At 31.8% G+C, this 18,038-nt stretch overlaps 2 protein-coding genes across 7 annotated transcripts in view; one reads left to right on the top strand and one right to left on the bottom strand.

Moving 5' to 3' along the window:
* Positions 1–158: 158 nt before the first annotated feature.
* On the top strand, positions 159–9,247 carry LOC146531892 (dystrophin-like). The gene is made up of 11 exons (XM_085197591.1): positions 159–422; positions 502–638; positions 787–988; positions 1,755–1,986; positions 2,471–2,632; positions 2,978–3,109; positions 4,454–4,701; positions 5,076–5,202; positions 5,737–6,031; positions 6,612–6,800; positions 7,182–9,247. The coding sequence occupies exons 1-11, from the start codon at positions 364–366 to the stop codon at positions 7,301–7,303; spliced, it is 1,905 nt and encodes a 634-aa protein (XP_085053717.1). The 5' UTR covers positions 159–363; the 3' UTR covers positions 7,304–9,247.
* Positions 8,214–18,038, bottom strand: part of Hil (peptidase hillarin) — a 48,272-nt gene continuing 38,447 nt past the window's right edge. For all 6 annotated transcript variants that reach the window (XM_085197584.1, XM_085197588.1, XM_085197585.1 and 3 more), the window contains 11 exons: positions 16,386–16,502; positions 15,350–15,549; positions 13,960–14,182; positions 13,494–13,720; positions 12,881–13,099; positions 12,435–12,643; positions 11,865–11,995; positions 11,287–11,430; positions 10,717–10,830; positions 10,113–10,290; positions 8,214–9,899 (listed from right to left, as the gene is read on the bottom strand). In XM_085197584.1, the coding sequence (XP_085053710.1) occupies positions 9,763–9,899; positions 10,113–10,290; positions 10,717–10,830; positions 11,287–11,430; positions 11,865–11,995; positions 12,435–12,643; positions 12,881–13,099; positions 13,494–13,720; positions 13,960–14,182; positions 15,350–15,549; positions 16,386–16,502 (1,899 nt within the window). In that variant the 3' untranslated portion in view covers positions 8,214–9,762. The remainder of the gene's footprint in view (positions 9,900–10,112; positions 10,291–10,716; positions 10,831–11,286; positions 11,431–11,864; positions 11,996–12,434; positions 12,644–12,880; positions 13,100–13,493; positions 13,721–13,959; positions 14,183–15,349; positions 15,550–16,385; positions 16,503–18,038) is intronic.

Genomic DNA, 18,038 nt, shown 5'->3' with positions numbered 1-18,038 from the left:
TATTAGATATTTTATATTTATCACTTTAAATGTAGATAAAAATGGTGTGAGGATTTCTATGTATTATCTGTAATTATGTTGCATATTGCTTGTCTAGATAGCGACTAGTTGAGTTGACCAATGGCAATAGTAACAAAACTTTTGTAATTGGTGTATGTGATTTCAGAAAACAAGGACTTTTGTTTTTATTGGTCATTATGTTATGTAATGGAATGTTAACCTTCTATATTTGAATATTTGTATTTTTACGGCGGTTAATTTTTACAGATTAGAATTTAGAATGTAGACTGTTTGTTTCTAATTAATAAATAATATTGCGTAAATATACAGATTTATAACATGAAATTACTCCAATAAATAAAAATGGATAAGTTACAATGGAACAAAGTAGAAAATGAAGCGGGTTATCCATGTTACATTGAGTAAGTTATCAACTTTCACCAACATTTAAATTTAATGATAATAAATAACAATATATTATATTAAGAATGCTTTTTTCAGTAAAAACACGGGGGAACAAAGTTATGATCATCCAAAATTTAGTAAAATTTTGAAAACCTTAGACGAATACAATGACATTAAATACAGTGCATACAGAATAGCATTTAAATTATTTTCCTTACAAAGGAGTCTTCAAGGTAAACTACAGCGTATAACTAGAAATTATTCAAATACTCCTAAGATATTACCAACATTTTATAATATATGGAAAGATATTGAACAAATTTACGTAAATATCAATTTTTTACAGCTATAATCACATATTTGCAATACTTTAACTTTCAGTGCCACCTTTACGTATAAGTTCAGGTGTATTTGCCCGACATCAGCTCAGCTTGTCTGAAAGCAGCTTATCTCTTGATACAGCAGAACTAGAAGCTGTTCTTGCTGATATTTTCTTTGCTGCTGAAAAAGAAGGTCTTTTTTCTGGAGATGTTGACTTGGCAGTGGACCTTTTAATTAATCTTTTACTTAATGTTTATGATGAGTAAGTGTTTTATTGACGTTTTATTCTGCAACTCGAAAATTAATTTTACTTGTGTCGAAATTCTTGATTTTCACTTTATTTAATTAATATACATACAATATTACAATAGCAATGGTTCCCATAGTCAGAGATTTCATTTAAATATACTTTTACTATTTCAAAATAAATTTAACAAAATACTAGCTAACTTAATTGGCCAGAGGCTTAGAGTTTTTTGTATGTCTTCCTTCTTTAGTAATTCTGTAGTATTCAGTGTAGACTCAAATTTCTGGCTCTTAATTGTATGCATTCGGTATTATACAAACCCATCAACAAGATACATGTGTTTATTGAAAGATTTTATTTCTGAAATTCATAAATGTTATAATTAATACTTAACATTTTATAACTATATGTACAACTTGTGTATATATTTTATTTCATGATTAAGCCCAATATTTATTAATTTTCTTTAAACATTATTATTAAACAGCTATTTATCCCAAAAAAATTAGTCTGGTTTATGGAGTTTTTATCATACCTGGAACATTCATTGTTCCCAATCTCTTGTGTCATCCACCATTGGATAAAAGCCATTTGTATATTTTGAAATATATCATACTAAGTTTTTTAACTTTTTTTTACCTTTACACTGTATTTTGCATATAGTTGGGTAGACAGAGGGAACCCAGTGTTAGGACATTCCATTCCTCTTTTTCATTGCATGTTGAGTGGCAGAACTTAAGACCATATTTTACTTTAATTACTTAATATATTATAATTTTAGAGACAGAAAAACTCCTATACGAGTGCTTGCGGCAAAAACCCTGTTAATATTACTAAGTGAGGAATCTATATCAGAAAAATGGCTGGCACTCGCAAATTGCAGTGCAGACCACAATGGGTGTGTGTCACCAAAAAGACTAGCTGCATTATTAGCACATGTAACAGCGTTACCTAAATACTTAGGATGTCAGTGTGATTATATACAGAGTGATGTTGATTCATGTTTTGAGAAAGTAAGTTGTTTTTATAATTCTACTTTTTTTAAATTTAACAATGAAATTAGGTATAATTTTAGTTAACAATGATCTTAATTTTTGCATTTCATTTTAAAATATAAGTTAATTAAATTTTTTTATTACTTTCGCATTTTATTGAAATTATATTTCCATTACTTTCAAACATTATCAAATCTATTAAGAATTGTAATTTTGAGTTGCCAAACCCAACTTAACTCTCAAAAGTTATGGAAGTACCATATATCAAATGGAACCATGCAAGGGCACACAAATGTGATTGTAACGTGACGGTTGAGGGTTTCCATAGGGGGAAGAAATTATTATTTAACAATATTTTCATTTTCACTTTCACACCAAAGCAAAAGCTCAGTATTGAGTTCCACAACACAATATGCAATGCCTCAAAGAAGTTAATAAAAAGTGGGGGACCAAAACTTAACACTAGGTTCCCTCTGCCTGCCTACATTTTTATTCATTACAGAGCGCAGGTATGCTCGGTATAAGTGCACAAATAGTAGCTGAATGGGGCACCCAACATTGTGCAAGCACTCGATGCCTGACTGTAGTCCAGAGGGTTATAGCTAGTAGGAACTGTTCCAATGCCAGTGCCACTTGTGTTATATGTACACAGCCTCTTATACAGGTAGATAATAGATTTGTGAAATTATTATTGATTTTGACCTAAAACCTTGTGTTACTATTCTATAAATGTCTGTAAACACGATGGTTTTATATATGAAAATATTATTTTCATTCTTTCGTTTCCTCGCTCTGGTATCGTTACCAAAGTGCTGCCTCGTGGCAAATCATGGCGTTGATTTCCGCCACTCAACACACAAGAGTGTAGCCTCGAGAATTGGGCGGAAAGTGGAGAATGCAGAGGTCTTATGGGAATGGAGTATCTTAACACTTGGTTCCCAGGTTCCTACAATCTATTTTGCTATTGGCGCGATACAGCATTAAGCTAAAAAATACACTATTTTTTCAGGTGCTAAAATTTAAATGTTCAAAGTGCAATAATTTATTCTTTTGTGAAAAGTGCTATCTATATGACAAGGATGCATCGAGTATTTCTGGCCACAAGAAAACACATGTAGTCCAAGAAATTATTGATGGAGAGGTAATATTTTAAAAAGAATTGAGAGTTATTGGTGTTTTTTGTATACAAGGTGTGTTCAAAAAGTAAGGTGACTTTGTATTTTTAAGAAAAAATATTTATTTATTTATCAATATTTATGTTGTCCCCTTCAAAGTAATCCCCCTCAGATACAATACACTTATGCCAACGGTTTTTCCAATCGTCAAAGCACTTCTCATAAGCACTTTTCGGTATAGCATTGAGCTCTTCCAGCGATGCAGTCTTTATCTCTTCAATCGTTGCAAATCTCCGTCCTTTCATAGGTCTCTTTAGTTTTGGGAACAAGAAAAAGTCACATGGGGCCAAATCCGGTGAATATGGTGGCTGAGGCATGATTGTGGTGTTGTTTTTGGCCAAAAAATCTCTCACCAGCAAAGATGAGTGAGCAGGGGCATTATTTAGCAATTTCGGAACAAACTTCGCTGACACACGTCTCATGCCCAAAACGTTAGAAAAAATTTCATGGCACGAGCCAAGCGATATACCAACATCCTCAGCAACTTCTCTGATAGTGATTCGACGATTTTCCAGAACAATTTTCTTCACTGCTTGAACGTTTTCATCAGTTGTTGACGTGCTTGGGCGTCCAGAGCGAGGCTCGTCATTGGCATCTTCCCGGCCATCTTTGAAAGAGTTGAGTTGAAGAGTTTGTACCACTTGTAAACATTTTTTTTACTCAGAACAGTTTCACCGTATGCCACTGTCAACATTTTAAGTGTTTCGGAGCACTTTATTTTATTTTTTACACAAAATTTGATGCAAATCCTTTGATCCATATTTTTCGATAGCAAGAAATCGCCGAGCACGCAAAACACTTATAACCTTTACGCCTCTCCCAACCAAACAAAAAATGCTATACACTTGAAACTTGGTACAGATGTTCGGGAATAACCCAACCAACATAACAAAATAAAAAAATCGATAATCGAAAGTACGTTGCCCGCCAAATTTGAAAAGTCACCTTACTTTTTGAACACACCTCGTACAGTATTACACACACACTATAAATACGCACTATACAGTGCAGTCGGCGAGTCGTGGCCGCCGTGGACTTAGCAGTACTTGATTGTAGGACTATTCTTACTTATTATCAATTTCTTCCCAAATGAATAATGCGGAAAAATTCGGGAAAAAGATCTAAGGGTGGCTCTTTGACCATATTGTATAGTGTGTGTTTTTTTCATGATAAATAAATCAAAAACCTAGTTTTAGATGACACAATCTTTAACTTTGTTTTTTTTTTTATTTTAAAATATGTCTTATTAAAAATTCAACGTTTGTCTGTTTAGTGTGACATTCATAAAATGTTTTTTTTTTTACTTTCAGGTTAAACCAACACAATGTCTAGGTTTCATGAAAAACATGAAACGATTCTTCTTTTGCACTAAAACGAAAAAGAAGAAAACAAGCAAAAAGAATAGCAAAAACAAGAATTTAGTATCACAAGGTTCTGTGAAAAGGAAAAACGAGAAACCCTCTATATATACTTCAACTGTAGGAAAGGCATCTGGAAATAAGACCAATCCGGCTTTTACATTACAAGACGTTATAAACCAATTGGAAAACGAAAATAAGTAAGTGAAATATAAGTACTGGCCGTTGTTTTAGCCGTCGTGGCGTGATAGGTTTGATTTTCATTCAAGGGAAATTTATCGCTCTGGCATAAAAAAAATGGCGTGGCGTTTGAGTTGCACTACTAAACACACAATGTCTTGAAAATTGGATGGAAATTGGGGAATGGAGTATCTAAATTCCTAAGTTCCCTCTGCTCACCTGCTATATGGGCGTTCGTGTGACGTTTGAGAAAAGAATGACTATAACTAAATGAACAACGTACTTAACGCATCAGCACTGGTGTACGCAAACTCAATAATGTATAAAGGAACTAAGATACCATAAAAAGAAAATCGTGAAGATAATAAAATCATTGTTTCATTTTGTTTTTCAGAGTAATTAAAGAATTAACGGACCAATTGGAGACAGTAGCTAAAAGTGGTAGTGATGAACTAAAATCTAAAGTAGACCAACATTATAAGCAATTATCTACGCAAATAAATAGGCTTAAAATTTTAAAGGTATTTTTTGTTATTTTTGTATTACTTATACTCTTGCATAATTCATATGTCTTTCTAGTAATATAATGTTAACCTAAATTACTTTTACAATATGTTGTGTCAGGTCATAGTGGCACAGTGGTAAAGCATCTGGTCATAAAGTCAATAGTTAAAAATTTGATTCTCACTTGGGGTAATGAATTATTTTCATTTCCCCGCTCAGACACTACAACTAACGTGGATGGGCCTCGTAATAAATATTGCGTTAATTTTTCATGCGATAAAGTGAGTGGCTACAGTTGCAACGGTCAAAGTGTAAGCCCTTAATTCTACTACCTAGCTCATTAATTGAATATTCGATACGAGTTCGATACGAGTTGTGGTCGCCCTGAAACTAGCTATAGATGGCTGTGCAGATTTAATATTTGATTTTTTTTTGTTTTGAAGAATGCGCAAAAGTTTCAAAAGGCTTAATTTTAGAGTGGCCACAACTCGTCGAACGTATTGTAATAATTTGCACTTATAATAAGAATTATATGATTATATTCTTAACAGGACAGCTTACTCAATCAACAAAATCTGCCTGCGGAATCAAAAACAGATGGAAATGACAGACCACATGCCTTCGATCTCTTCAGTCCCATACCGTTGGTGGATGATAAGCAATCAAAAGTTACTGATAACAAGCAGCCGAGGGTACTTAGTTTGGATTCCGGAAATTTCTCTGTCACCTCTAAGAATCAGAATCTATTGACTATGTCAGGAGATGCTTTAAAACCTGTAGTGATGCATGCCACGTCTGATAGTATATCATCTGTGTCTATGAATGATATGAGCAACTGGTATAATGGTATGCCATTTTTTCTATTTATGTTATTTTTTTATATTTTTTTTCTTAGGTGACAATCCAATGTCAAAAACACTTTTTCCCTTTGAATTTGTAACGTAATTGATTGTTGCGTAATGAAACTCCGAATGAATATAGTTCATTTCCCAAAGTGTTGATTTAACTAGCTTGCTATTTCAATTATTTTGTGCCATCTGTCACATAATAAAGTCCTACCTAAAATAGTGACAGTATGATTGTAAACGCAATAGCCATGGCTTCCATTGTCCATATAATGCGACAAAGGCGAAATGATTTTGTGCTCAACTTGCACGCTCGAAACGCCATAACTAAAGAACCGAACTTATGTGGGTTCTATCCCATTCAGAAAATGGTTATATATTTTTTTTATTTAACTCGGTCTGGTAAGGTAGAGAACGGTGTTGAGTTCGGACACTTTACGAAATGTTTCGAATTCACGCAACGAATGCTAGGTTAAAAATCTCTCTACTCTCCTTTGTGGAATAAATAGTAAAGCTGAAAATAAAAAAATAAAATAAAGTAATAAATATTATTATTGTATTTAAAATCTCAATAATTTCAGAAACAGAAACAACCAAGCACAACCAAACACAAATAAACACACAAAGTATATGTGCAACGGAAAAACGCTTCGCCGCCGACTTACAAACAGTGGAGACCAGCAACCACAAGATGAGGGCGTTAAACGCGGATCTCGATACGGTCTTGGATAGATTACAACAGATATTAACGCATAATTTTGCAATGGATGGTAAATTGATTTTTGTCATTATTACTATATTGTTTGAGGCTGTCGAGGCAAAGGGACAACCGTTGTTGTAGACCCGACGGTTGTCGATTCGATTCGATTGTGGGTGATATTGTCAGCACATGACTGTAAATGCAATGATTGTGGATTCGATCTCCTCTCAGTGGAATGATTATATTAATTAATTTTTAACTTAACAACTTAACTAACTTACATTTAACCAACTCTGGCAGACAACACTAGGTTCCCTCTGTCTACACATACGGGAACAGACGTCAAGCTACAAATAAATCCACTACATTCCCACAACTTCCAAAATACAGTAAAAAACATTTACAATAGTTAAAAAATATAAAATTTGAGCAAAACCTGTTTTTATTTCAGATTCGTGTTTCGATAATACTCAGTTACGTGAAACAGCAAACGAAATGGAAGGTCTTTTGGGTACATTAATACGAGGTGTGGAACAGCGCGCTACTTTAAACGCTACTAAAGGACTCGTCTAGGTTATAGATATGGAAAAAAAACTTAAATATATAGTTAACCATCCATCTCATATGACGTCACTAAACCGCTTGTTTTATAGTATAATTGGAATTTGTTGTTAAATCAATAGAGAAAACTGGATTTTAATATATTATAATATTAGTTTTTTAATAACTATATTATTAACAGATAAACATTGATATTAATAATATATTAGTGGTTGTAACAAATGATAGAATATACACAACTACATTTCTTACAAATTTTTAAAACTTAAAAAATCTGGTTTTACTTAATTCTGGCATAACCGTTATTGAGAGGGTGTAATTCTATATACCCAATAAATAAAATAAACCGAGTAATATTGATGCCTTAGGAAGTTTATAAATCGAGTGATGTTATATATATGTTTACATAGTAATTATTTTTAAGATGGAATTTGTGCTATACAGTTATATATGCTCGTTAGCGAACGCGTTTTATATTTAAATTATATTTTTTGAACTCTTATAAAATAAATTAAATTTTACTACTTACTATCGTTTAGTATAATTATATAGATTCGCTGGTAACGAATTTTCTTTAAATTGACTCTTTATTTAGTATTTACTAAATAAAACTTGAAGTTATTATTATTTGACTTAAGTATTGGTTGTGTTTAAATATGTATGTTACTATATTACAAAATAAAGAATTTGTTTGGCACTAGTCTCAGGAACTATTGCAAAAATCTTTAAGTTTTAGATAGTCCATTTATTGATAAGTATTGTATAACCCATTGTATCTGCAGTCAGTTACTTTGTTTTAAGGAAACAGTAGGTTAAAGTTAGTTATAAATAAATGTAAACTAAAACACATTATACAAGAAAATCCGTCCCACTGCATCTGGTGCTCAAATAATATTAGGTTAAAAATAAAATAAAATAACTAGAAAAATAACATGCCATTATATTTTATATAAAAAAAAACATTTATATACGGTCGTGTATTATTAAAATAAAATAATATAATATAAATTACGTCTTAATAAATGTTAAAACTGATTTATTATTACTTAATTACTTTATCGTGTTAAGCGTAAGAACAATATTCGAAAGTTAAAATAATTATTAAATCATTAATGAGAATATACACAAAATTGATTTATTTATTATATAGATAAGTAAAAAGTACTTTTCTAAATATTATTTGAAAAAAAAAATATAAAAAACTTCAGATATGTTATTTTAATTGCATTTAATTTGACTTAATTGTATGCCATATTTAATTAAAATTTTCATTATAAATCTTTATAAAAAAGTTTGTTATTAATAAAAACTTGTGTCATGGATGTCTCAATCTGTAGAAAATTCTAATAAAAGTAGTTTTGATGAAAAATATTTAGTTATTGTTCAATGAATTTCCTTATTGTTTAGAATAATAAGTAGACTATAAATTAAAGTATAGTTAAAAATAATAATAATTTTCATACATTTGTGAAAATAATATTTTTACACTTTTCTTTTGGTATATTCTTTTTTTCCACTTGTATAAATCGAAATATGTTTATACATTCCTAAGTGCTTCTTACCAGAAAACTTATTTTGTCTTTCCTATTCAATACATATTATACCATGTCAAAAAAAACATATTCTATAAATTTCCTTTTCTAAATGAAGGCTTTCTTTCATGTGCGCCAGTAAAATTATAAAAAAATATAATTGAATTATGTTAAAATTTTCAATAGTGTATGTTTAAGCTAAAAAAACATTTAATAAAACATATATATTTTTTACATTATGTCAAAGTGTACTTATATCTTCAAACTGTAAAGTAACTTATATATGTATAAATTGCAATTGCATTGCACAAACACAACCTAGAGTACTTAAAAATAAAATCATATTACTATTAATGTCATTTACAAAAAGATATGTATATTATAATAATATGTAAGTATCAATAATAAATGATTTACAAATGGACGGTTTTTATTTCACTATTATTATCTACATTTGGATACAATTGTTATTAAATTATATAATATATTTCTTATATCTACTTCGCAATAGCGACTAGCTTGAATAAGCTGATATAAAAAGTTCATTTATTAAATTACTTCAATATAATATCGGAGTGATTGAGCTTTATATTGTTTATTATTGTAATATCAATTAAAAATGACAAAGCACGGCGTTGAATTCCGGCCCTCAACTGGCAATGTCTCAAAAATTGTTTGGAAAGTGTGGAACGTAGTGTCTTAACACTAAGTTTCCTCTGCCTACTTTATACGCAGGATATAATGTGAAGCTAATAAAAATATTTCAATAATTATTTTGGCGCCAAATATGCAGCCATTATGATACAGATAAAAAACAGATTAATGGATATTTTAATCCATTTTTTAATTGTCATATAATTTGCAATGGAATTTTGCATTCATATTTAAATAAATATTATAAAGACATGTTCTGTAAATTTCTCTTCGGTAAATATAGTATTAATTTCTTTTACTACTATTTATGAGATATTTGCAGCAGTGTGTCAGTAGATGTTTTTCTTTTTCAGTTGATCCGTTCTGGTGTATGGCGGTGGGTCCGCCGCGTTCTCGCGTATAAATGTCCAATCCGTATTGACCTGAAATTTACAATAAAATATTTTTTGTAAACTTTCTTTTTGTGCATAATACAAGCATTTTTTATGTGTAGATGTTGTTTTAAATAAATATTCAGTGATATATCAAAGTACTTTTCTGTGGTTTTTTTCTAAATATCTTCTTTATTATTTTTTTAATACTCACATATTTACTTCCAAGAAATTAACTAAAAAAAAAACAATTCCAAAACCCACCTTCCTCCGGAAAAGTAATATAGAACGTGACGATATCATCAGATACGTTTTGTTGCACGTATTTAGAAAGTCGTTTCTCGTCCACGCCGTTTTTGTGTAACGTCGCCATGAAATCCGCAAGGGGGCGGGACATGCGGAACTGGATCTCTAGTTCACGACCCGCGAATACTAGCGCTTCCTGGTAAATATTATATTTTGGTAATTTTAAGTAGTAGTAGAGGCCATAGTGGCGCAGCGGCACAAAGGTGTGACTGCAACGCGACGGTTGTGGGTTCGATCCCCATCTTCCTCGAGAAGTGAAATATGAAATATATATTTACGTTTATATTTCCATTTCTTCGCTCTGGTGTCGAGGCAAAACGCGGCGTGACAGAAAGAACCTAGTGTTAAGACATTCCGTTTCCCACTCTGCCATGCCAAAAAACTGGCATAGTTAAAAAAATATCTATCCATTTATCTTAGAAATTGTAGGTTACTTGTTAACTCATTATATTAGGAAATTTGAATTATTAATAATATTTAATGCCATCTTAGCTGGAGTATCAATTTATTCAGTCTATTTCCACAAAAAAATATACTTTTAACGAATATTCTACAAAATTACTTGATGTGTAATAGGCACGAGTCCAAACAGCCGCGTTGCCTTAGTGGGTCCCCACTCTCCGCTCGCGCAGTCCGGCAACGGCACCATCACCGTCTGTAGCTCTGCGCAGCATATCTGAAATTATATTTATATTATTTATTAAATTATTGATTACTGGGAAAATTGTATTTTTAATCTAATCTAGGTTCACGAAGTATCCTTAGCTCTGTAGTCAGAGAACGGAGTTACCCCTTAGGAGGATGGAGCTACAAATGTAATTCTTAAGTTAGTTATAACTTATAGTTTTAAATTGTTTAATTTTGTAAAAAAAATTGTTTATATTATTCATTTACGTAATTTCTTTACTCGTTACTGTATAAGTAATAAGTGATAGAATTTATGTATTAATATTGCAAAGAAATAAACATAAAATGTGTTTCTTAAAGTGTAATAAACTATTCCTTTTAGATTCAAGTAATTAAATAAAATAAGCACAAAATTTCTAGATAAATAATGAACAATTTATCTATAAAATACGAACCAAAGCTCCCATATCTTGTGTCAACAAAAATACATCAAAATAAAACTTACTTTAAATTTACAAACACTCTTGAACTTCATGGGTTCCCCCGTGAGGTACTCTCTCGGCGTGACTGCGTTCGCGAAGATGTCCAGCAGGAAGGCGCCGCTGCAAGGAGCGTGGACTCGGAACGAGACCACGTTGCCTACTACGGACTGGAAAGGCAAAAAAATAAAAATATAATGTAAATCACAGTATTCGGCGGAGAGTGGGAAACGGACGGACCAGTCAGTTTCCTACTTTCCTTTTTGAAGCCTGGAAGCATTTCGTATTATGTGGCGGGTTTATCAATAAACTTAAAGTTATAAGAGATAATATACTTATATATTTATGTACAAAGCAATTAATTTATCTTATTTGTAAAATGTTTCTTTTCCTTTTTTTCTTAGTTTAATGTTAAAGCAGATATAAATAGCAGATATTTTAGATATTATATTGGAAGACCGGGGTCCCCTAATATAGGCATTACTTGCTTAAAAGGAGATCTCTGTAATAATTATTGTAAAGTGTAAAATCTGTTGAACAAATAAAGTTTTTTTTTTATAATAAAAGTTAAAAAGTTACAGAATCTTATATAAAGAATACAAACCTGCATTACAAATCTCTTCAGGCTAACGCCGTCGAACCCGTCACCCTCGGTGTCGTAGAATTTTAAATTGTAGTGGAATATGAGCGAGCTCTGCATGTGTGCTGGCATCGCTATACGCATCGTCGCCGCACCTATAAATATAAGTAGTTATTTTTAATTTCTCCGTTTTTTAGTTAAGTCACTACGTTCCCCACGTTGAATATTGAAGAAAGAATATACAGAGTTATAGAATAGCATAAGCAAATCATATTAATCAAACAGAAAGTTTCTTGATTTTCGTCATATCAATCTGTGCATTTCTTATTAAGTTAAAAAAATAAACAAGGATCTAAGCAAACTTAGAAAAAAAATAAAAAAAGTCTATAAATAAAGAAATGTGGAGCATAAAATAATATAAAACTACATATACTGTTTTATATTCCTCAAGTACAAAGAAACCCATACTTATTTATAACAAAAAAAAATATATATATAAATTAAACAAAAGAGAGAACGTAGTGTATTAACACTAGGTTTTCTTATTAAATGCTAAATGAGACAGATTTGACGCTAAAAAAAAAGTTAACTCACCAGTAGAGTCAGTAAACATAACAGCTTTGGTGTTCGGGTCACTAAAGTACAACCCGTATCTGAAGAACAGAGATCTCACGAAGGGCAGTTCTTCAAAATCGTGTAAGGTTATCGGTGTCTTCAGTAGCTGCCAATCAGGTTGTAGAGGGTAGAACTCGTATATGAACTCTCGAGGATCAGTTAAGAAGTAGTGATCGTCGTATTCGTATCTATAAAGGAAAAAATGTTTATTTATACAATTACAGAACCAAATAGCTATTGCTAGTTTTTATAAAAAAAAATCAGTATTTTCTGTTTAAAAATCTAAAAAATAAATTGCCTATGCCTATGCATATGCCAATGACTCCAGAATTTCGGTGGAAAAATGAAAACGGGGAGTCTTAAAACTAGGTTCCCTCGTCTTATCCTACTGTGTGTGGGATACCTAACAAAAAAACATCACCCACCTCAAACTATCACTCTTCCCTCTGTTCCCAGGCTTAGGAGCGTCCTTCGCGTTAACCAAATGCCTCGCGCCCCAGTTACACTGGACAAAGCGCCACGCGCCCGCCACATACACCGCGTTCCAAGAGTTCCTGAACCTGTTGTCCTCGAACCTGACTCCTGGCTGGTACCCTGCTGATTTGCTGTAACCCTTTATTACTACGCAGTGGAGACCGGCGTAGCTGGAAGGGTAATTACGATATTGTTACCGAACTCGTGTACAAAAAGTCGTATAAAATTAAAGAATAATATTGAAGTTATTCCAATTGCAAATCGTATGTACTAAAGTCTTTAGAATAATATCAAATATAGACTATTTAACATTGTATTATTATTATTATTTAAGTATTAAAAGTTATATAATAATTACTTCCATTTTTTTATTTAATTGCAAAAGGTACAAGCTAACATTATATTCCAATTTTGGATTATTTTTCATACTATTAATACTTTAAAATATTTTTATTCATCATTTACAGATATCGTTTCTTTCTTAAGGCATTATTTTTTTCAAAAAATATATTAAATTTTTAAAATAAATATCATTTTTCCCAAATTCTCTCCCAAATACATTACCTGCACAATCTCTTAAACAAAACGTGGTAACTCTCCGTTCCATGTTTTATTCCTCTCAACAGCCCTAAAGGTGAATCTCCTCTCAAATTGTCATCAAATTGAATGTTATTTAAATTCTTGACTGTTATCCATCTGAATATGGTGCGAGCTTTTTCTACGTCGCTGGCACATCTCCCTACAAGCTGTCTCACCAGGTCTGTGAAGGTTTTCTGGTCTTCTTGAGCTACCTGTTAGGAAAAGATTAGAAAATTATTGTTTATTTTATTTAAGTATGAAGAATTGTCTCTTAGAAGTAGTAGATGTTTATGGTTGAGGAGAGTTATGGAATTATAATAAAAACCGCTAAATAAACCCCTATAAAATGAATTCCAAATCTGTAACTACATTACTTTTCTATTGAACACTAAATATGCCAAAATTTTAGAATTATAATTGAGCTAAAAAAATCGTAAAAGTTCCAACTCACAGAAATAGCAATTTTATCGACATCAGTGAACTCCGCAGGATCAGTATAAATGTGGAACTTTGATACAAGCGGTGGTTGTGGGGGCGGTGCTCGTGCTGGGTAGGGAGGTGCTTCTTCCCCGTCGAGGTACAGAGAAGAAGCTGCCATGTACTCTGATCTTCTTTCTTGGATGAGCTCCATCATCTCGTGGCTTTGTTTTTCTACTAGGGCTGCTGTGGCAGCTCTGGAATTTTAATATGTTTTTTTTTTTCACGTGGGTTTCAGGTTTTAAAGGAAGTTGGTGAAAATACTACATATCTGGCTTACCATAGTGAATAGGTTTGTGTAAATGGCAGCGCTGTTAAAGTCATTAAATTATATCAATATTTTTAACAGTTTTGAAATCATTTCTAAAAAATATAATAAAGCAAGAGAGAATGATAGTTGTTATTAAAATATTTATTAAAACGAAACTATTATCGATTAGATTTCAAACATCATAAATTTGGCGGAAAATGGGAAACGGAGTGTTTTAACACTAGGTTCCCTCAGCCTACGCTGCAATATATATTGAAAAAAAAAATTAAACCTAGCACAGATTAAAAATTAATTAACGTCTATTCAGTGTAATCTATTCCATTCTATACAATTTATATTCTCATACGTTTTATTTAGCATCCGGTTCTGTAAATGAGTTGTAAATGAAAGTGGCTTCTCATCGGGCTCTCTTTAAAGCTGACCGCCGCCATTTTTACGACGTGACCCAGCTTATTTAAATGTTAAACATCATGTAAGGTGTTTTCTCCTGGCACAACACTGTTTAATTTTATATTGTTTGATTTGTGCATATGATATGGTGGTGTGAAAGAGAATTTCTTTTCTTTTTTTTTCAGCTTCACTCTGTATCCCGTATGAGTAAGCAGAGGAAGCCTAGTGTTAAGACACTCCGCTCCCCACTTTAATGTCACACTGTGCCCCTGCACCACGACTTTCAAAAACTAAAAGAGTACTTAAATAAATTATGATTTTGTTAATTTGGTATTGTTGTTTTATTTCATAGATATATTTACTTTCAGGATAGAGATTAAGGATTGTTTTAAGTTTTTAATTGTTTTAAGGCTTTATTATTACTATTAATAACAGAAGTTATATTTGAATTTATTCCTTTAATAATTTACGGAAATTTAGCGAATAAAATTATTATTTTTAACATTTTTTATTCTTATTTATCTTATATGAAACTCCTCAAAATGAGAAAGAAATGTCGAGGATTATAACTGATATCTCTTGGACTATAGTATACTATGTATAATGAAAACCCTTAAGCACATAAAACGACAAATTTTAGTAAGTTATTGAAATATTTATAGTAGATATTCTTAAAAAAAATGTATTATAACTAAAAAAATACCTCTCGTGTTCCAACATTTTCCTCGTCAAACTCTCCTTTTTCTTATCTCTCCGTAATGTCATATTCTTTTCCAAATCAGCTCTCTCTTGCTGGTGTCTTAGAGTGAGAGCACCGATTTCAGCATCTGGTCTTCTCTTCTTCACTTGCATTTCTTGCTGGAACCTGTTTGTTAGCCGCTCTAGTTCCCTTTCCCATTCGTCCTGGAGAAAAAAATAATGTCAAAGTTTACTTTTATACACTTTTAAAATATTTATGCGAACCGGCATCGTTTGACTGTAAACAAGACAGTTGTGGGTTCGATGCCCACTCAAAGGAATTAATTATTTAAATTTCCTCTAGCAATAAGACAAAACTTGATGTTATGTAGGTAGGTACTAGATACGCAGTGTCTTAAAAATTAGATGGTATTTGGGCAACGAAGTGTCTTAAAATAATATTTCTTTTGTCTATCCTGCTGTATTCTGGATATAATGAGAAGAGAAAATTTAAAAAAATAAGATTACTGAGGTCGTGGACATTTCTTTAAATATTTAGCTCGAGCCTGCGGCGTAACTCTTTAATCATTTGTATGAAAACCAAGTATGTACGGTAATTTAGCGAATTTAGCAGTTTTTCATCTCATGCCAGAAACAAGGTGTTATTTTAATAATTTAATGATCTTGAATATAAGGAAAATCATCGGTGAACCTTTCTTTGCAGTATCAAAAAAAATGCTGTCGTAATTAAGGGCGACCGGAGCAGCAAAAAATGATCGATTTCTGGAACAGTCGGTCGGTAATTTTGTTCCTTTCACAAAATTAGATGATATTATTTTATTAAAAAAAACGAATATCGTAAAAAATAATAAAAGAATCGAAAAAGAAGAATAATTTGTTTTTAGCCCTAATATGTCATGTTTTCCTTTTTCAATTAGTAGGTACTTATAGAAAGAAGTATTGCATAAAAATTACATTATATAAAATTATTTCTTGAAATCCTATACAATAAGACGATACAATATCTTTAATTTTAACAATTTAAAATATTTAATAAATACCTGTATTTCTTCTCGTATTCTTCTGTTTTCCTCTTCTCTGTGTTTCGAGAATTTTCTATATAAATCATCTTCTTCTTGTCTGTGTTTCATTTCCAGTTTTGTTTGTTCATCTCGATCCTGAAAAGAACAAAAATAATACTTTATTATAAGAAGTCTTTTAAATTAAAAGTTATGCAAGGTTTAACGCCGTTGTTTTGACACTATCGTGGCGTAACTGGGAAGCGCACATCAGGGCCCGTATTTATAATTCGTTGTCAAATCTGAGATTGGTCTTGAGAGTAGTTCGTTCATAGAAATATCATTTAAGAATGGAAACGGCATCTGAAGATCGATCATACTTGAGAGCAATTTATAAACATGGCTCTTAGTTTTCGGAATCGATCTTGATATATGGAAAATTTATGATTAAAATAGTTTTTTTCCTATAATTTACATAAAAAACAGTATTTATTTGTATTATTTGTACACAATATTTTAAATTGGGTGAAAATAGAAGATCTATTTATATAACTACCAAATTATTTCTTCCACAAATTTCGTGAGACGCTTGAAAGTAGAAAAAACATTACTAATTTGGGTTAGGCACTTTGTACTAACAGCTTATGGCACCCACCGTGACATATAGATACTTAAACCATATTTGACGTGATATAAACACGACTTCCGCGTGACGAAAGTTTTGCTTACCTACTAACTACTAACTATTAGATATTTAGAGTGTGAAATCTTAACGAAATAGTTCTTGGTAAGCGATTGTGAAATTGTTTTATTTTGTAAATGTTAGTATATATTTGTTTTGGTTTCATGCTATATCCCGCATCTAAGAGGGTAGGCAGAGGGAACCTGGGAACTTAGTGCAAAGAGACTTCGATCCCGTTCCTCATTTTCCGCCCAAATCTGGAGGCTCGCAGCCGCGCTTTGCCTCATTACCAGAGCGTGGAAATAAAAATATTAAATATTTAATTTCCTCAAGTAGGGATCGAATTCACAACCTGTCGTTTTTACAACACGTGCCCCTACGCCACGACTGGCTTCACAATAATTTTAATATAAGATTAATTTATTATTATCTTTACTATAACATGTAAATTAAAAGAAAATTACTACCATAATTTACTAGAAACGTGAAAGCCATTTGTTATACACTCGTTAAAAAATAAGTCCGAACTATCTTAGCAATGATTTATGTTGTGAGAACATAGTTTGTTGTTTCGAGTAACCTTTCACACCGCATGCATAATGGACGTCGCTCAGTCGCCGGTACGCTTCCTGTATTATGGGAATGAAAAGTGGAAGTAAATTTGCACAAGCAAATATTAGTATTGTTTAAAAATGACTCTATTGTGGCGCAGTGGAATTAGAGGAACATTTCCCTATAGGTTGAAGGGGATTCAAATGCCACTCGATTCTATAATCATATTATCTATGCATATAATACATTTGGAACTTATCACCGTCTGTCCATTAGCGATTTTTGAGCAAATCTATTGAAGTAAAAAAAAATATTTCTCTATAATTATAATAAAAATTGAAGCTTGATTTTTTCTGAGCACCAAGTAACCCTAGATCTGAATATCTGAGATGGATAGAGGGACAACCTCGGGTGATCCTTTAAGGGTTCCGTTTTAACCTTTTGAAGGGAACCCTAAGAGC

The sequence above is a fragment of the Heliconius melpomene genome, chromosome 14 (assembly GCF_056956725.1).
Source record: "Heliconius melpomene rosina isolate 202511_hmr_F chromosome 14, ASM5695672v1, whole genome shotgun sequence".
In the NCBI taxonomy this organism is placed as follows: Eukaryota; Metazoa; Arthropoda; class Insecta; order Lepidoptera; family Nymphalidae; genus Heliconius; species Heliconius melpomene.
This window is presented reverse-complemented; position numbering and strand designations above follow the sequence as displayed.